Source organism: Polypterus senegalus, chromosome 3, assembly GCF_016835505.1.
Source record: "Polypterus senegalus isolate Bchr_013 chromosome 3, ASM1683550v1, whole genome shotgun sequence".
NCBI lineage: Eukaryota > Metazoa > Chordata > Cladistia > Polypteriformes > Polypteridae > Polypterus > Polypterus senegalus.
In genome coordinates this window covers 61,508,892-61,529,777 of record NC_053156.1, presented here as the reverse complement: position 1 = coordinate 61,529,777, position 20,886 = coordinate 61,508,892, and the positions used below count along the sequence as shown (strand labels likewise).

The 20,886-nt window shown below is 40.9% G+C and overlaps 1 protein-coding gene across 2 annotated transcripts in view; it reads left to right on the top strand.

Annotated features, from left to right (window-relative positions):
• Positions 1-20,886, top strand: part of tafa3a (TAFA chemokine like family member 3a) — a 333,968-nt gene that overhangs the window by 173,699 nt on the left and 139,383 nt on the right. For both annotated transcript variants that reach the window (XM_039747299.1, XM_039747300.1), the window contains exon 3: positions 14,397-14,509. In XM_039747299.1, coding sequence (XP_039603233.1) covers positions 14,398-14,509 — 112 coding nt within the window. In that variant the 5' untranslated portion in view covers position 14,397. The remainder of the gene's footprint in view (positions 1-14,396; positions 14,510-20,886) is intronic.

The following is a 20,886-nucleotide window of genomic DNA, read 5'->3' as shown; positions in this document are numbered from 1 at the left end:
GCAGAAATGAGACCACTCACAGGAAAAATAAATTGTTTTTTTGATACAATACAAACATAACCACCTGTGCGTCACAACAGGTGATCCACCTGAAGCTAAGCATGTTCAGGCCTGACCAGTACTTGGATGGGAGAACAACCAGGAAAAACTTGGGTTGCTGCTGGAAAAGGTGTTGGTGAGGCCAATAGGGGGCACTTACCCTGAGGTCTGAATGTGGATCCCAATGCCCCTGTGCAGTGACAGGGACCCTGTGTTATAAAAATGGCGCTGTCCTTAGGAAGAGACATAAAATTGAGGTCCTGACTTTCTGTGGTCATTAAAGACCAATGGGCATCCTTCATAAAGAGTAGGATGTATTTCGATGTCCTGGCTAAGTTGCCCACCCTAGACTGGTCACTCTGGCTCCCTAACCATCCCCTTTCTGTAACTGACTAAGAGTATCTAAAAGCTGATGTGGTGTGAGTGTACTGGCACAAAATGGCTGCTGTCAGTGGTGGCTGAAGTGTCTCTATACTCACTGCGTAAAGAGTTTTGAGTAGCGAGAAAAGCGCTTTATAAATGTAAAGAATTATTAGAACTTATGAAATGCGTCTTGTCTTATGAGGCTACACATTCATGAAACTTTCACATCTGGACATTTTCATATCATCAATATATCCCCCAAAAAACAACTTGACTGAAACAAGAATGGTAGTCTGTTTCTCTTTGCTCAAACAATCAGAAGTTCACTGAGTAAACTGTAATTCACTTTGAACCTAATGAAGTCACTAGTAAGACAATCTTACGGTCCTTTCACTGCATTCTCCTCAATCCATAATGTTAGTCAGTTTATTTAAAACTGGCTTGAATGTCCACATAGTGTGACTGTATGCCTGAGATGGAAAACAGTTATCTGTTATGGAGGGCAGGAACCAACACACTTCGTGATGAGAGGGACGGTCACACCAAAGCATAGGGGTTTTTGGAAATAGAACTAAAGTTCAAGGCATGCACAGGCTTTTATTCATTTATTTATTTTTACACTTAATTGCATTGCTTCATTTTTGTTTAATCTAGAGATACTTACTTCCTTTGCAATAAAACATATGTGTTTTTTTACCCTTGACCTTTTAGTTGGATTTAGAGATATTTCATGAGTGCCCCCTCCATTCTGCACCATGTTCACCTTTACAAGCAGTTAAGAGTAAACCCTCCTCCTCAAACCGTGACCTTATCATGGTGGAGGGGTTTACGTGTCCCAATGATCCTAGAAGCTCTGTTGTCCGGGGCTTTATGCCCCTGGTAGGGCCACCTAAGGCAAACTGGTCATAGGCTCGATGGTGAGCACCTGGTGGCTGGGCCTGTACCCATGAGGTTCAGCCAGGCACAGCCCAAAGAGGCAACGTGGGTCCCCCTTCCCATGGGCTCACCACCTATGGGAGGGTCCAAGGAGGTCACGTGCAGTGTAAGTGGGATGGTGTCTGTAGACGGGGACCTTGGCAGTCCGATCCTTGGCTACAGAAGCTGGCTCTTGGGACGTGGAATGTCACCACTCTGAAGGGGAAGGAGACTGAGCTGGTGCGCAAGGTCGAGAGGTTCTGGTTAGATATAGTCGGGCTCACCTCAACACACAGCTTGGACTCTGGAACCAATCTTCTTGAGAAGGGCAGGACTCTCTTCCACTCTGAAGTTGCCCCTGGTGAGAGGCACCGAGCGGGTGTGGGCATACTTATTGCCCCCAACTTGAAGCCTGTTCATTGGGGTTTACCCCGGTGGACGAGATGGTAGCCTCCCTCCGCCTTCGGGTGGGGGGATAGGTACTAACTGTTGTTTGTGAGTATGCACCGAACAGCAGTTTGGAGTACCCACACTTTTTGGAGTCCTTGGAGGGGGTTCTAAAGGGCATACTTTCTAGGGACTCCCTTGTACTGCTGGGAGACTTCAATGCTCACGTGAGCAATGACAGTGAGACCTGGAAGGGCGTGACTGGGAGGAATGGCCCCCCAATCTGAACCAGAGCGGTGTTTGGTTATTTGACTCCTGTGCTCGTCACAGATTGTCCATAACGAACACCGTGTTCAAACATAGGGGTGTTCATATGTGCACTTGGCACCAGGACACCCTAGGCCTCAGTTCGATGATCGAATTGGTGGTTGTGTCGTCGGACCTGTGGTCACATGTCTTGGACACTCGGGTGAAGAGATGGGCAGAGCTGTCAACCGATCACCACCTGGTGGTGAGTAGGCTTCGATAGTGCGGGAAGATGCCAGTCATGCCAGGTAGGCCCAAACGTGTTGTGAGGGTTGCTGGGAACATCTGGCAGAGTTCCTTGTCAAAAGTAGCTTCTACTCCCACCTCTGGCAGAGCTTCGACCACATCCCGAGGGAGGTGGGGGACATTGAGTCCGAATGGGCCATGTTCCATGCCTCTATGCTGGTCGGTGCCTGTCGTGGCGGCAATCCCCGAACCCGTTGGTGGACACCGGCGGTGTGGGATGCCGTCAAGCTAAAGAAGGAGTCTTACAGGACCTTTTTGTCCTGTGGGACTCTGGAGGCAGCTGATAGGTACCGGCAGGCCAAGTGGAATGCGGCTTCGGTGGTTGCTGAGGCAAAAACTCTGGCATTGGAGGAGTTTGGGGAGACCATGGAGAATAACATTTGGACGGCTTCGAGGAGATTGTGGTGCACCATATGGGATCTCAAGAGGGGGAAGCAGTGTAGTGTCAACACTGTATATGGTCCGTATGGTGTGCTGCTGACCTTGACTCGGGACGTTTTGAGTTGGTGGGGGGAGTACTTCGAAGACCTCCTCAATCCCACTAACATGCCGTCCAATAAGGAAGCAGAGCCTGGGGATTCAGAAGCAGGCTTCCCCATCTCTGGGACCGAGGTCACCGAGGTGGTCAAAAAACTCCTTGGAGGCAGGACCCCGGGGGTGGATGAGATATGCCCAGAGTTCCTCAAGGCTCTGGATGTTGTAGGACTGTCCTGGTTGATATGCCTCTGCAACATTGCATGGACATCGGGGACAGTGCCTCTGGATTGGCAGACTGGGGTGTTGGTCCCCCTCTTTAAGAAAGAGGACCGGAGGGTGTGTTCCAACTACAGATGGATCACACTCCTCAGCCTCCCTGGAAAAGTCTATTTGGGGGTTCTGGAGAGGAGGGTTCGTCAGATAGTTGAACCCTGGATTCAGGAAGAACAGTGTGGTTTTCATCCTGGTCGTGGAACAGTTGACCAACTCTACACCCTTAGCAGGGTCCTGGAGGGAGCATGGGAGTTTGCCCAACCAGTCTACATGTGTTCTGTGGACTTGGAAAAGGCGTTCGTGTCCCTCAGGGAATCCTGTGGAGGGTGCTCTGGAAGTATGGGGTACCGGACCCCCTGATAAGGGCTGTTCGGTCCCTGTACAACTGGTGTCAGAACTTGGTCCGCATTACCGGCAGTAAGTCAAATCCGTTTCCAGTGAGAATTGGACTCCACCAGGGCTGCCCTTTGTCACCGATTCTATTCCTAACTTTATGGGCAGAATTTCTAGGCGCATCCAGGGCGTTGAGGGAGTCCGGTTTGGTGGACTCAGGATTGGGTCACTGCTTTTTGCAGATGATGTTGTCCTGTTTGCTTCCTCAGGCCGTGATCTTTAACTCTCTCTGGATTGTTTCGCAGCTGAGTGTGAAGCGGTTGGGATGGGAATCAGCACCTCCAAATCCAAGACGATGGTCCTCAGCCGGAAAAGGGTGGAGTGCCCTCTCAGGGTTGGGAACGAGATCCTGCCCCAAGTGGAGGAGTTCAAGTATCTCGGGGTCTTGTTCACAAGTGAGGGAAGAATGGAGCGTGAGATCAACAGGCGGATCGGCATATTCATCAGACCACTAGGACAGCATTTTTTCACTTAAGAAACATAGCAAAAGTTAGTCCTCTTATATCATTGAAAGATGCTGAGAAATTAATTCACGCTTTTGTTTTCAGTAGACTAGATTACTGTAACGCACTCCTCTCAGGACTACCCAAAAAATACATAAATCACTTGCAACGAGTGCAGAATGCAGCTGCTAGAATCCTAACTGGGAAAAGAAAATCCGAACACATTTCTCCAGTTTTGATGTGACTACACTAGTTGCCTGTGTCATTCAGGATTGACTTTAAAATACTGCTTATGGTTTATAAAGCCTTAAATAATCTCGCTCCATCTTATATATCGGAATGTCTGACACATTATATTCCAAATCGTAACCTTAGATCTTCAAATGAGTGTCTCCTTATAATTCCAAAAGCTAAACTTAAAAGAAGTGGTGAGGTGGCCTTCTGCTATTATGCACTTAAAATCTGGAATAGCCTGCCAATAGGAATTCGCCAGGCAAATACAGCAGAGCACTTTAAAACACTGCTGAAAATACATTACTTTAACATGGCCTTCTCATAACTTCACTTTAACTTAATACTGATACTCTGTATGTTCAATTCATCACAATAACTATTCATAGTGGCTCTAAAATCCATACTGACCCCAACTCTCTCTTCTGTTTCTTTTTCCGGTTTCTTTGTGGTGGTGGCCTGCGCCACCACCACCTACTCAAAGCATCATAATGCACCAACATTGATGGACTAAAAGCCAGAAGTCTACGTGACCATCATCATCAGGTCCTTCCATGAAAACCCTAAATACAAAAAGGACTGTTTGACTTATGTTAGGTAGATTGCCCAGAGGGGACTGGGTGGTCTTGTGGTCTGGAACCCCTACAGATTTTATTTTTTTTCTCCAGTTCTTGGAGTTTTTTTTTTGTTTTTTCTGTCCACCCTGGCCATCGGACCTTACTTATTCTATGTTAATTAATGTTGACTTATGTTTATTTTTTATTGTGTCTTCTATTTTTCTATTCATTTTGTAAAGCACTTTGAGCTACATTTTTTGTATGAATATGTGCTATATAAATAAATGTTGATTGATTGATTGATTGATGCAGGCTCTGCATCGGTCTGTCATGGTGAAAAAGGAGCTGAGCCATAAGGCAAAGCTCTCCATTTACCAGTCGATCTACACTCCTACCCTCACCTATGGTCATGAGCTACAGGTAGTGACCAAAAGAATGAGATCGCAAATACAAGCGGCTGAAATGAGTTTCCTCCGCAGGGTTTCTGGGCTTTCCTTTAAAGATAGGGTGAGAAGCTCAGTCATCCGGGAGGGGCTCAGAGTAGAACCGCTGCTCCTCCGCATCGAGAGGAGTCAGATGAGGTGGCTCTGGCATCTGATCAGAATGCCTCCTGGACACCTCCTTGGTGAGGTGTTCCGGGTACGTCCAACCGGGAGAAGGCCCCGGGGAAGACCCAGGACACGCTGGAGGAACTATGTCTCTTGGCTGGCCTGGGAACACCTTGGGATACCCTGGAAGTGCTTGAAGAAGTGGCCGGAGAGAGGGAAGTCTGGGCATCTCTGCTCAATCTGCTGCCCCCCGACCCGATCTCGGATAATCGGAAGAGGATGGATGGATGGATGGATAAGAGTAAACCATTCACTCTTGAACAGAGATGAATGTCAAGCCTCACTTAATATACACACAAAAACACACACATACATATGCAACATACGTGACACTGAGGTGAAAAATCTCAAGATAAAGAGACTTATCAGCATTCAAATGATGCATCAACATTATTTTCTTGGGTGTCTTTTTTAATGTAGCTTCCAGGTTAGTCCTCATCATGGCTTTAGCTTTTTCAGCTCATCCATTTTAAAAACCCACTTGTCCACTACTGGCGCTCAATACTTTTAAGCAGCGCCAGACATAAGGCAGGTGCAACTCCTGGGCAGGAAGCCAGTCTATCACAAGGAGCACTGACACTCACGTTCCTTCTCATTCATACGTGGCCGGTCATCAGTTAACCTAACATATATTGTAAGTGCTCCCACTAGTGATTGGGAGTGGGGCAGAAGTGAAATTTAGGGTCTATGGACAGAAATGCTAGTTATGGACACAGTAGGGTTCAGCTATCATTTGAAGATTTGAAGCCTTGATCGGACGAAATCTGGCAGAAGCATATGTTTATCATCCTGCCAGTGCAGAAGTAAAGCTCGTCCCCAGTGTGTAGAATCTGATATCATAGTCTAATGACTTGTCATTGCTCAATTTCCAGCTCAAATGTCAATAAAGAAATATATGTTTTGGATATTTAACGCACCAATTTCTTTCTTCATCTTGCTCCTTGAAATGGAAGGCTCTGTTAAGGCTGTTAGAGATTTTAGATACGCTGGAAAGCAATTCCATCTTGATTTGCACATGCAAACCCTCAGAAAGATGGAAGAGAAATGAAGCGAGCGCAGTTAATTAGCACAGCCGCATGGATGATCAAGCCTTAGTGAAACAGAAAAAGGAAATGTTGCACCGAGTGAAATGCAGGCGGGATGCCAGACAGAGAGAGTAAAAAAACGAGAGCGGCTGACTTTCGTTTCTTTCTTTTCAAAACTGACATAGCACAGTAAAATGCACAGATGGATCTTCTATTTCCCAACATCGTCCTTTTACCTGTCAAGACCATGCGTTTGCATCTGTGTGGTTTGGGCTTCTGTTGGGATTGTGAAAAGTAATTGACCAAAATAAAAAAAAAACACCAAAATCCTCATAATAATATTTCCAAGCAACAACTCACCCCCCACCCCTCATACCCACTCCACTCGCTGCCAGAAATAGGACTCTTCACTCAAACGTCCTTCACAAAATCAATGATTCTTGACTGCTTATACACATTCTGAGGAAGCAGAGTAGTTCAATGCTTTCAATCTGAAATGTTAAGTATTTAATCTGGAGCAAAAAAATCAGGGCTTAGTAAGAAACAAAATTGATATTTCCCACAAAAAGTCACTAGCTGTTAAATAACTACAGCTACTTGGAGGGAACAGGAAGATATCCTGCTGTTGTCTATGAAGACTTCTTAAAGGGGCTCAGACAGGTTCATAGGAAGTGTGCCTAATGTCAAAACTTAAGGACAGGCTGGATTGTTACTGATCTATGAAACTGGGTTGTTTTTGGTGATTTCAGTGAACGTGTACCTGCAGCGAAAACACAAGTATACATCTGTTTGATGAGACCAGACAGTTAAAACATTTTATTTATGTTCAGGGATCTCCTTGTAAGTGAACAGCAGTCTGGTCATGAACCTTAATTATAGTAAATTGTCATTGGATAACACTCTCAGCCAATCAAATAACATGAAATAAAGAATCTGGTGTTAGCGTGTCTATCTTTAGAGAAGCATTTGCATTTCATTTCTGTTTGCTTTAGAGTGCAGTTAGAGGTGAAGCTTACAGATGAAAGCAAAGTCCTCTTGTGGCTCAATGGTATTTCCAACATACCACCTGAAAACATCATGTTTAGGAGCTCTGCCCCCCTCACTATATTTCACCATTGGTATGGGTACTGCCATAGTTTGTCTGTGCCACAGGTCAGTTCTGTGTTCAGTGACCCTTTCAAGGTAACTATCTATATCAACTATGCTGCACTCCATCCTAATGAAAGGGGAGATGACAAATCAGAAATCAGATTATTGCTTAATATGAATCTGAACATAAAGCTGGAACACACACTAAATTAAATTTCTGGTAGGGCAGGTCTGTTGGGACACTCACTATCTGATATGTGAGTGCTCGGTAGTAGGACTGCTGTCAGAGTGCTGTACACTTGGCCTTATCTACTACAGATTTCCCCCCTATTGTACTGCACTTACCACAAATGTGAAGTTCTCTTGATGAGCACAGTGATTTTTGACCAAGAGGCAAAGGATTAAAGCAACTGTTGAATGACGACAGGTCACAATTATTGAAAACTCTCAATAGTTTTCTGTACACTAATAGTTCAATCTGCATGCACATCTAAACCCCTCACTTTCTTTTTACTTTCTCAGATATGAAGTATAGGGAAAGTATTGTAATCGTCCAGAAATTCGATGTCAAGATTTTCAAGATTGTCAATATTTTCAGTTTTAGAACTCCCTGAGTCTAAAAATACCATTCTTGGAATTATGTCTGTGTGCGTGTGTGTGTAAACATGATAACTTGAGTACACTTTCACTTAGGTCAACCAAATTTTGTATACAAGAATTAGATACAAAACGTACAAAAAGTCTGTCAACTTTTGGACAATTTCCGTTAACCGGAAGTGGAACCTTACCTTTTACTGTATTCATCCAGCTGTTCAGTTCGATTTATTTAACTTTACTTTTATAATAATTTTTCAATATATTATTAACTTGATTAGATTTGTTGTTGATGGTTATTGTATATAATATAAAAATGTAATCATTGTGTTGCGGTTTACTCCTCAAATATCCATCCTCATATCTGAGTATACGAGAAAGTCTATGAGAGACCACTCCCAATTTTTTTTTAACTATTACACATGCATGCCAGCTTCTTTATCCAATAACTACAGTGGCTGTCAAGGTACTGTACGTAAACAGCAGAACACAGTCAATGTTCTACAGCATCCTTGCTAAAGAATTATTTCATTTTTGCCGAGACTGGCAGCTGGAAGTGGATGGTCCTGGTCAAAATTAAGAAGTATCAGTTGTTATGATTTTTGGTTGGCCAGTAGTTAAATTTATTTTTGGTTGTTTATTTTTTATCATTATAACACTGATTTTCACACTTATTTCTCACGGGTGCAGTCACTTTGTTTATGACAATGATGCCTATTGTTAAGGTGGTGGCATGTTGCATTGCGTCATTGTGCAAACCTACTTGAGAGACTGCCATTAAACTCCTGATAGCCTGCACTGGAATATTCAACTTAAAAAGCAAACCTTCAAGGCACTGGTTACTGCAGATTCAGGACTATTTAGTGCAAGGCCCTTCTGGCTTTGTTATTTTGTTTTTGTTTACTGACTTTAATTTTGTTATAATGTATTATTTTGTTTAATTTTTTTGTCTTTCCTGTGAGGTATGAGTACATATTGCATATGAAATGTAGGGTTCTGGGCACCAGGGGAAATAATTATGTTAATTTCATGCTTTTTACAAAATGTACGTCTAATAATGTTTCATCGTGACGTACTATTGTAGAGTGATACCATGGTGATTTTTTGCAAAATCACTTTGCAATACACAAACATGTGGTGTCATTTGGGGAGTCCTAACATTTTATTCCGGAGTATTCAATGTTAGGATTCACATGCTTGTGTGCATTGCTTAGTTTGGTTCCTCTTTTCATAGGTTTGAACTAAAATTTTTCTGACTTAAATGCTTTACCTGACCCCGCAAATCTCCAACTGTGAAGCAAGGCTTATACAGCTTCATGTACACTCTGTTCTGGGACAGGTAAACTCAAACACATCCTGAGCAGCTACCCAAATGCCTTAGAGGAGGGTCACTACTGGTGGTGCCATGACCAGGTGCTGAAGGCAGTTGTTGAGAGTGTCTCCTTAGCCATAACAATAAGCAGGCCCCATGGCCCCCTAGGAAGAAGATAACATTTGTCAAGGCAGGAAAGCAACTGAAACTGCAGCCTACAGCTACTGCAGGTCTACTTTCCACAATACAGTACTGGTAGATGATAGTAGATTTGTGCAAGCAACTTAAGTTTCTGGCACATATCATGGGAACATCATTGTGACCAGACATTGTAATTCTGTCAGAGGCTTCAAAACAGCTTACCCTGATAGAATTTAATGCATTCTGGGAACATCGTATACAGGAGGCTTCGGGGAAGAAGCTGGCCAAGTACCAGGGACTTCTGGATGATTGCTGGAGATGGAGATGGGGTGGCGAGCATATTGCCATCCAGTGGAAGTAGGATGCAGAGGCTTCACCAGCTGCTCTCTCTACAGAGTCCACACCCTGCCAGGCATTAGTGGGCCGCTCAGAAGGACAGCCCTCAGGACTGCAAAGGAGGCAGGAGAAAGAGCTTCCAGGTAGCTGTGGATTAAGAGGGGTGAGCCTTGGCTTAATGCTGTTGGGACGCAAGTCAGGGCTTGATCACACCCCGCTGAGTCACCTGGGTAAGAGTGTATGAAGTTGTGAGACCCGAAACACCCTATGAATCCCGGAAACATCATTGATGATGTGTCCCAGCGCATATGTACGATGCATCTTTCACCTGACATTTGCTTACTGCTTTAAAGTTGACAACTGGATGACTGTCATTTCTGTTTTTGACTTTTGACTCTTTATCTTGTTTTCTTAACCACATCTCATCTCCCAATCTGTAAAAGATTTTACTCTCTCACCTTGAGTCAGTACAAGTTTTGGCAATAATTTCAGTCTGATTTTCCCTGTAATTTAGCCCCTGCTTAATTTTTCAGCTATATTTTTTTGTTTGACCTCTTTATCTTTCTGTCTTTATCTCTCTTGTGGTCTTATTGGGTGCCTTTTCAGAGGAAGCATCCAAAACATTATTAAAGTGATTCAGTGAAAAATATAGGTCCAAAGAAGACAGTTGATACTTGGTCAACAAAAAAAAAGGTGTACTGAATGACCAAAAACACAATATAAATAAAGTATTTGGTCCAAAACGTAATACTTTAATCTCAAGTAAAAGTACATAAATAGTTAATGCAATTAAAATGAAGATTTTTTTGGTTGATAATTATGATTGTCAAGCAACTACAAGAGAGGGTTGTGGCCATGCAAAAACAGATTATAAAAAGGAGTTCGCTAAAGCAATGGTAAAGGGGATGCTTTGAACTATAATAGTTGGGTTGCACTAGATAACCTCAATGATTTCTCATTAAAATAATTCACTACATTAATTTCTTTACAAGGAATTTCCTACAAGCATCCTGGTAATGGATAAAAAATGGGAAATGGGATTGACGTTTATCGACTCTGGCAAGCAGAGACATTTACTCACTGCACTTTGTATGTTATATTACAGTAGACTCCTTTTCACACTTGTACTCATACCTAGGTAGCTACCCATAATTTTTCTACCCATAATCTATTCCTGGAGTGTGTTTACTATATCCATGCTAATGAAGTGATAAGGCTACACTGAATAGATTTCATAAATTGATGGGGATTTGATTTTAATATAAAATTTCATCTCTTATTGTTTTCAATGCATTTTTCATGATTATGCATGGTGAGTAATTGTTGTTTGATTGACTGGAAACCAAGCCGTATGATAATCTGTAAACAAAAGCCTGGTTTCATGTGAGAGATAAATCTTAATACTGTGCATCTTTTTTAGTATGTGATTTTATCCACATTCATTTTATTTATTTATTACCTCAATCTGATTGGAGTACTGCTGTGAAGGAAGCCATAAACTGATATGTTGAGAGGGGTGTGATGCAGGGTCTCACAATTTGAGGGACAGTCCCATTTGTCAGATTCTATACGTAATGGAATATTTGTCTTGCTTTGGCTTTAGATGTATATTTAGCACTCACTCTTATTAAAAGCACCTTGCACATTTATTGATAGAACAACTTACATACATACTGTAATTTTACAGCTATAATACTGTTATAATATGTTTGTTATAATATTAATTTAATGTCACTATCTCTGTGCACACTGTTATACAGGCAGACCAAGTATGGAACACAGGGGTTCAGCATTTAGAATTGCCAACCAAGCATTGGAGTAGATAGCCAAAGACAGCTGGAGGATTGTATAGTCAGCCTAAAAGACAGAATAGTATACTTCTGTCCTCTGACAGCACAAAAAATCTGCTTTCCTTGTTGGGAGAATGAGAACTGCAAGTAAGCATTGTGCTATTCATGTATTTTTGGAGGTGGAGTTGAACCTTTCCTGTCCTTGTTTGGAGACCAGAGAGGACCAGCACGTGGATAAGACAGTATATAAGGATGGACCGAATGCAAATACACTTTCAAGCTGTCGGACGGAAGATTATGTCATCTGTCCGGAAAATCCTCTCAGCGTGGTAATGAAAAATGGCAGACTGCGTAGATCAAGACTCCCACACCTTGATAAAGTCTGTCATAAACTTCCCGTTTGTAACCACGTAAATCGTCAGTAAAGTAAGCTAAAGTATATCTGTTGCTCTCATGTGATGTTTGTACCTCCGTAATCACGATGGGAGGGATATCACCTTTTCTGACATGTTTCTATATTTTTTGGTTACTTAAAATGCCGCAATTTCAAAAGAACACATTTCCGGAGTGCTAATGTATGGAGGAATATTTCGGACAAAATGAAATAAATAAATAAATGCGTAAATAAATAAAAGTATGTGAAATGTGAGCATAAATAAATAAATGTGTCATGAAATGAGAGCCTTAATAAATAAATATGTCATGAAATGAGAGCATAAATAAATAAACGTGTCACGAAATATGTTTTTCGTTGCTTATTTATTTATTTCATTTTGTCCGTAACATTCCTGCAAACCGTCATGAAATACGGCTTGAAATAAAACTGTCACTTTCACTCGTCAAAGTTGAGAGGGTGGGCTCTAACACGCCCTCTAGTTACTGATTGGTGAATCGATAGCACAAGAATTAATTAGAAAATGCTTACTACTGCCGATGAAATGGATTCTGCCGAAGATATTACGTATTTCAGAGAGAGAATTGAAGATTTATCGGAAGAAAGTACAATGTTGGCGGCCCTTTTAGACTCCGATATAGATTAAGCTATTTTTGAAATTATCGAAGAACAGGTGGAACGGACTCTACTACACTCCAGTTCAGGTGATGCAGTGCCCTGCTCTGGACGTCCATCCTTTGACATTCCAGCTGAGTCAATTGAACACCTTCTGTTATGCGGTTTAAAAGTACGACAGATTGCAGATCTATATGGTGTATCGGAGAAGACGATCACAAGTCGAATGAGCCAGTTTGATATACGGTAAGCTGCAACGGCTGTATTAGTTTAGGTACTTTGACATGGAATGCCCAAAGCAGCTCCAACTAATATTTTGAACTGAACAACTTTTCCACTGATCAGAGCTGTACAGTTGTTTGAAAAAGTAGCTGCGAATATGCAACTGACTTTATACTCGTAAAACAAGGGTCAAATACTCAGTTCTAAAAGGGCCGCCAACATTGTAATTTCTTCCGATAAATCTTCAAATCTCTCTCTGAAATACGTAATATCTTCGGCAGAATCCATTTCATCGGCAGTAGTAAGCATTTTTCTAATTAATTCTTGTGCTATCGATTCACCAATCAGTAACTAGAGGGCGTGTTAGAGCCCACCCTCTCAACTTTGACGAGTGAAAGTGACAGTTTTATTTCAAGTTGTATTTCATGACGGTTTGCAGGAATGTTACGGACAAAATGAAATAAATAAATAAGCAACGAAAAACATATTTCGTGACACATTTATTTATTTATGCTCTCATTTCATGACATATTTATTTATTAAGGCTCTCATTTCATGACACATTTATTTATTTATGCTCACATTTCACAGTACTTTTATTTATTTACGCATTTATTTATTTATTTCATTTTGTCCGAAATATTCCTCCATACTAATGTCTCCTAAGGAAACAAATACTGGTTTGCTCGTGGGCAAAAAAAATCTTCCATTGGGTATAATATATTAAGTGGAAGCCTCAATGGATTTAATTTTGATAGTCAGTAATGGCAAGCCTGTGTGTTGAGATGTCTGACAAGTAAAATCCATAATTTGATGTGTCCTACAGTAACTGTTAATAGAGTGGTGGCTTTAAGGCAGGGGATCTGTGCCGGCAATCGGAAGGTTGCCAGCTTGAATCCTGTAAATGCCAAAAGTGACTCTACTTGGTTGGGCCTTTGATCAAGGCCCTTAATCTGCAATTGCTCTGTCCTAGGTATGCCATTCATCTGCATCCATAAGGTCCTCCAACCTGCAGGGAAACCTTGGGGGTTGGTGGCAGGATTGGCACTCACTCCAGCTACTGTAAAAAAATCTCACACTGTTCAAATTGGTGCTGAGGTGATACCCATTGTACGGCTGCACTTGGATCCCTATCTGGGTCGCATGTCATGTGGTGGGTGTGGTAATGCGCCATAATCAGGACATGCTCCTAACCTCTATCTGTTAACATTATTCTCAATTTTGTTGCTTTTTCCTAAACAATGAAGATGGCTGGCTTTAGATTAGGCACAATTATTCAGTTAGTTTGTGTGGTAAAACTGATAAGCTGGGTTTCATTATTAATGGAAATACATTTTTCTCTTAACTTCCAATTTTGAAGTCCTTTACAGATAGTTCTGCTTAAGCATAGGAAAAGAACTATATAAATAAAATGTATTTTATTATTATTATTATGAACACCTGCGGTGGGCTGGCGCCCTGCCCGGGGTTTGTTTCCTGCCTTGCGCCCTGTGTTGGCTGGGATTGACCCCTGTGACCCTGTACTTTGGATATAGCGGGTTGGATAATGGATGGATGGATTATGAATACTCATCAAAATCACAAGACCCAAGTTCTGTGTACCAGATTTCATTTTAAGGGATGCCCACTTTTTCTTTCAGGATGAGTGAGAGGGACGTACAGGGCATGTGCAGAAGACTGCTCCTCCTCACCTTCTGCCTAATCACGCTGTGGGGGAGGCTGACACTCGCATCATCTCAAAGAAGTCATGCAGGTATGTTTTGCTTTCTGGTGTCGGGTTGTGGGAAAAACGAAAAGAAAGAAAGAAAGAAAGAAAGAAAGAAAGAGTGTGCTTGTTGCCATTTGCTCTTCCTTGTACCCTCTAATTCTTTTCTGATAATTAGAAAACAGATTGGGATCTCTCAGATTGATATGCTTTTTTATTTTAAAACTGAGTTGTTTAAATGAATGAATAAGGGCAGCACTGTTATTTTTAATCATTTTTATGTTATCCAGTCTATGGCTGGTTCAATGAATGTAACAGCAGTTTTTTGATGTTTGGAAATCTGTGAATGTTATTTTGATTTCTTTGCTTCTCATTTTGAAATTAAATGAGCACCGATAATCAAAAGGGCAAATAGTCACTTGAGCAAAATGAATTCTTAATTTTCGTCAATAATTAAGAGGTTTGCTTTTTGTGTCAGTAGGATCTTTGTTTCACCACCAGGTGTAATGAGTCACTATGGTGCTCATCCTTAGAAAGTATTTGTTCATGACGGACAAGGTTCAGTTGGTCAGAATGACACATCTCAAGTCAAGGGAACCTGTAGCAAGTTGAACACACTCATGTAAAAGCTTGAATAATAATCTGAGTAAGTGAAAGTTCATCTTTATTTTGATTTGAGTATAAAGATTTTCCAGGTTGTTTCTCACTTATTTCATGACCTTCTATATTTGTGTGGAAATCTGAATGACTTAGATATCATAATGAAATAAACTGTTTACAGACTCACAAAGTCAGTGAAAGAATGGCTGCTTAACTAGTTTTGTAATCTGCATCATCCACTTTCTGACTTGGAGATACTATCGATTTAAATTTCCTCTAAACAGCCATTGCCTCTCTCCATTCATTAAGAAATGGTTCAAGGTTCCTTCTATTTGCTTTGTATTTTTAAAATAAAAATAGTACAGTAGAAGAGGCTGATTGAGATAATGGAAGAGATTGCTATGCTTGGTTAAGACGTCTAAAGTGAACACAATGCTCACACTGCCATTGGTTGGTGTGCTGCAGAGTTAAATAGACTGTTTAAATGATCAGATTCAGAAGTTTGACTTTCTGAAATGTAATGGGAGAAAATATCTAAAAAGATCATCATTTGTTCACCAGAATTATTAAATGGAATTTTGTATTAGGAATATCCATCACATTTTTTGAAAATACTATAATTTTTCTACACATGTAAGATGAAGAGTGGCTTTGGAAAATGGCAAATAATGATTATCCTTAAAGATCCACGTGCAACATTTGTCCCTAAATTGCCACTTTCCTGTGCAAGAAAAGTCCTTTTGCAAAATGTCAACTACTTTTAATTCTGATGTTTTGCTAATGACAGGAGCCCATCCAGTGGTTAACACAATGAAACGGACATGTCAGAGAACAGGGCTTAAAAGAAAGGGTTTAATGTTTATGGGAATTGTAGTGGAAATGCTGTTGGATGTTGTGACATTGAAATGGAACTAAACAAAATATTGAGCATGCCTACAGCATTTTGTGGAAAGGCTAAAGCTTATCTGCCCACACAAATAAATTTTGTATTCTACTGAAGAGACTTAAAGACAAAGACAAGTCCACACTAACATTCTTACCAAATCGCTCCTTCTCCATTAAACAGTCAGCAAATAATATCATCGTGCAAACTCAGTCTCTCCTACTTAAGAATATAAAATTCTAATGATGGGGGCTTAATTGGGAAAGGTGGCATTGAGTGAAAACTTAATTCATCACAGTCCAAAACTTTTAACTCACAACACATATAATGGAAAGTAAAAGAGATGCTTTTAGTGTCCTTTAATTATGAAGGTCAATAAGTACAGCTGAAAGAATCCCATAGAGAAACAGTAATGGTCTGTATTCTTTTCACCCAATAGTCTTATTTATCTTTATTCCATTGGCATTGACATCTGGATATGTAGGGAGGAAAATTGCATGCAGAAAACTTGAAGGGGCAGGAAACCCTTTAGTGTGGGCACTATCCACACCCTAGTTACATGTAAACACACCAGTGCTTGGTAGGCTTCCCAGCATTCTTCAGGATTTACCCTGTATTTTAAACTTTTTACATTAATTTTGACACACCATAAAAGTAACAAAAATGTGTCCTTTTCTGTTGGAAGGCATATCCAGGTTCTATTTTCATATTATTTTTAAGCTCTTCAACCTGTTAGACATTTACAGATTTTGCTAGAAGCACTTAACCTGCTCTAGCCTATTAGAACCATATGTGTGTTTCTATCACTATCGATGGAACAAGCAAGCTAAATACATTAATTAAAAATGTTTGCAGACTATAGTGATGCACCAAGGCATTACACAATTGTCCAAAAACAAGTCTATGTTTTCAGAAGATAGCAAAACACCAAAACATTAATAGCTGTGACTGTTTGAATTTTCTCTATAGTGAAGCCATTTTGAGGCCATAAGCAGTGTAGGTAAACTGCTCAAAAAATTAAAGGAACTGCCTGCATACTCTCGCCATATAAGGCTGGGAATTGTCGTGCACCAGGAGGAACCCAGAACCCACTGCACCAGCATAGGGTCTGACAATGGGTCCAAGGATTTCATCCCGATACCTAATGGCAGTCAAGGTGCTGCTGTCTAGCCTGTAGACATGTGTGTCCCTGCATGGATATGCCTCCCCAGAGCATCACTGACCCACCAACAAAACTGGTCATGATGAACGATGTTACAGGCAGCATAATGTTCTCCACGGTTCCTCCAGACCCTTTCACGTCTGTCACATGTCCTCAGGGTGAACCTGCTTTCATCTGTGAAAAGCACAGGGTGCCAGTAGTATACCTGCCAATTCTGGTATTCTATGGCAAATGCCGATCAAGCCCCATGGTACTGGGCAGTGAGTACAGGGCCCACTAGAGGATGTTGGGCCCTCAAGCCACCCTCATGAAGTCTGTTTCTGATTGTTTGGTCAGAGACTTTCACACCAGTGAAAGTCTGCTGGAGGTCTTTTTGTAGGGCTCTGGCAGTGCTAATCTTGATCCTCATTGTTCAATGGAGCAAATACCAGGCCTGCTGATGGATTAAGGACCTTCTATGTCCCTGTCCAGCTCTCCTAGAGTAACTGCCTGACTCCTGGAATCTCCTTCATGTCCTTGAGACTGTGGTGGGAGACACAGCAAACCTTCATGCAATTATACATGCTGATTTGCCATCCTGGAGAAGTTGGACTACCTGTGCAACCTCTGTAGGGTCCAGGTATCGCCTCATGCTACCAGTAGTGACACCGACTGTAGCCAAATGCAAAACTAGTGAAGAAACAGTCAGAAAAGATGAGGAGGGGAAAAATGTCAGTGGCCTCCACCTGTTAAACCATTCCTGTTTTGGGGGTCATCTCATTGTTGCCCCTCTAGTGCACCTATTGTTAATTTTTATTAACACCAAAGCAGCTGAAACTGATTAACAACCCTCTCTGCTACTTAACTGACCAGGTCAATATCCCAGAAGTTTCATCGACTTGATGCAATACTCTGATTAAAAAGTGTTCCTTTACTTTTTTTTTATATTTTGCGGCTGAAGTGCTAATAAACTGTTCCCTGTGCATGAAACTGAGTAAGGCTGATGTCACCTGAATTACACAGCTACAAAGCTGTAATCTAATTTTTGTATTCCTGTTTCCATTCTATAAAATAGTCCTTGAAATATTTTGATATTTTGTTGTTCAAATGATACAAGAGCGTAGGCTCCACATAATGCTTGGCCTTGGGCTGGGATGCCTTACTTGTGTTATTTTTATATTCTTCTGTAGTTTACACATTGGTGTTCCAATATTTCTTCAGGTCATGTGGGTGTCCCTGCCATTAGAGCTTTTCTTTTTAAGTAGCCTTTGAGCCCCAATCTAGTTAATGAAGTGTTGAATTTCACTCCAACTTTAGCTCCCATTTTAGAGTAGATTTGTGCTTTTTCTTGTTTTTTATTTTATTTCAGGTTCTATTTAAGCCTCCTTAGAATACAAAATTATTAGCTTATTCTTTTTTAAAGGTGGCTGTTTTTCTGGTAATTTTCTTCCTTTAAGGTTCATAAAATTAGATGATATAAAAAAAGAAAGGTTTATTTGAGGTTATTAAGATAAAGGACATACATAATTAGTTTAGGAATTATCCCCTTGTTGTGTTTAAAATCTTGAGCAAGGAATCGTTTATTCATCCTTTCTGATGGATACATTATTATTTTTGCTCATTTTGGTTTTTTTTTGTCATCATTTAAAATATTAGTTCAAAATTTTTCTAATTTTGAAAAGTCTTCATGATTCTATTCCTTTTGCCAACCATTAAATCATAATACCACCATCCTGATCAGGAAAAACTGGAAAATATTTATGTCTTATCTTCTCTGTAAATTGTGTCTTGTCTTGTTTAGGCAGAGTGGTTGCTCTCAGGCTGGGGCTCTGCACCAGCAATTGGAAGGTTGCCAATCCAAATCTCATAAATCCCAGAAGTGACTCCACTCTGTTGGGCCTTTGAGCAAGGCCCTTAACCTGCAGTTGTTCCGTCCTGGGTATGATGATAACCTGCATCCAGCCCTGTAAGCAGGTCCTGCAACTTGCAGGGAGAACTTGGGGGTTGGTGGTGGGATTGACATTCCAGCCACTGTAAAAAACCTCTTCTGCACTCGGATCTTAGTTTGGGATCCTGAGGTGGTTTGCCATGTGGTGGGTGCAGCAATGTGCTGTATCAGCACATGTTCCCAACCTCTTGTCTTTAAAATGTTCTAACAGTCAGAAAGATGACTTTTTTATCTTCATAACCCATTTTTTTTCATTACATTTTGCACTTAAACTGAGCATCACAATGATTTCAATGATTATATTTATGTTATTAGGACCAGTTGTTCTTTCATATGATTTTTGGGCTATTTTTTAATCTCAGGTTTCCTGCTTAAGCCAGAAGCTAGAAATCTGGTATTTCTTTGCCTTCTCTGCCCTCCCAGAGCAGTTTATTACTGACTCACATTCTACATATTTGTGTGTTAGACTTAAGTAAAAGCCTTTTCCATTCAGGATTCTTACTTGTCACTCCCATCCCCCTGTTTGCCAAATATCTGCTAAAATTCAGATTATAGTAACCTTTAGGGAGATGCAGACATGTAATCAGACGTAAGATTCATGGTTATCGTAGCCTGCTATAGAATCAAAAGGTTTGGAAAATGAAAAAATGGATCAATGACTTATGGAACCTTATAAATATAGGGCTTGTACTTTCCCTTTCCTCTTTGTCTATTTCAAAAATATTGCCCACATATTACTTTCACCCAGCTAGCCAACTGCCATTCGCTCTGCTCTGTTGACATCTACTATATAAGGTTGGTTCACTGCAATGCTAGAAGGTCCTCAAGTAATTCGAGAGTTTTAGACCTCCTCAGCAGGATCATATCTCATTTTGTACTGGTGGATTTCAGGTTGGTTACAGCAGGGAAAGCTATTAAAAAATTAGATATCTCGGATCAGTGGTAGTCCAAGATGGAAAACTAGACGCAGAGATAACCCACAGAGTGCAGAGTGGATGGAACAATTGGAAGAAGGTATCGGGAGTATTGTTTAATTGAAGAATTAAGGTTAAAAGTGAGGTTTTTAAGACAGTGGTAAACCCAGCAATGGTGTATAGAGCTGAGACATGGGTAGTAAATAGAGCACAGGAGAAGAAGTTAGATGATATTGAGATAGTTATGTGGAGTTACAAAAAACGGAATAAGAAATGAGACAATCAGAGGTACAATAAAATTGCGAGAGATCTAAAAAGAATGGAAAGAAGGTTGAAGTGGTATGGACATGTGAAGAGGAGAGACAACGAATTTGTGGGCAAAAAAGTGATGGGAATGAAAGTACAGGGGAAGAATAAGTGAGGGAAGACAAAGCAGAGGTGGAAAAAGATCTGAAGGAAAATTTCTTGACTGATGAGAAGGTGCAGGACCTTGCTTTTTGGAGATGGTTGATCAAGTACATTGACCGTACACAGAATTGTGAAAACATGAAGAAGAAGAAGAAGAAGAAGAAGAAGAAGAAGAAGAAGAAGAAGAAGAAGAAGAAGAAGAAGAAGGTGTCAGGCTGGATTAAGAACTCCATCAACCTTGTTGACCAAACAGCCACAATATATCACATTAACTTAGTATAAACTACATATTGTTGCTGATGTGATGGTGCACTTGTTCTCTCATGGGTTGAAATGATAAACTAATTTCTGTCTGAAGACTGTATGTTTTCCCGATGTGTTTTGTTTAGCTTTTCCCCCAACATGCTAAACACATGCACTTCCAGTGTATTGGCATGTCTGAATTAAACCTGAGACACTCTGGTATTCTGTCTAAAAACAGTCATACTGTATGACACACTAATAGAAAAAAATGGTTTCAGATTGATAGGT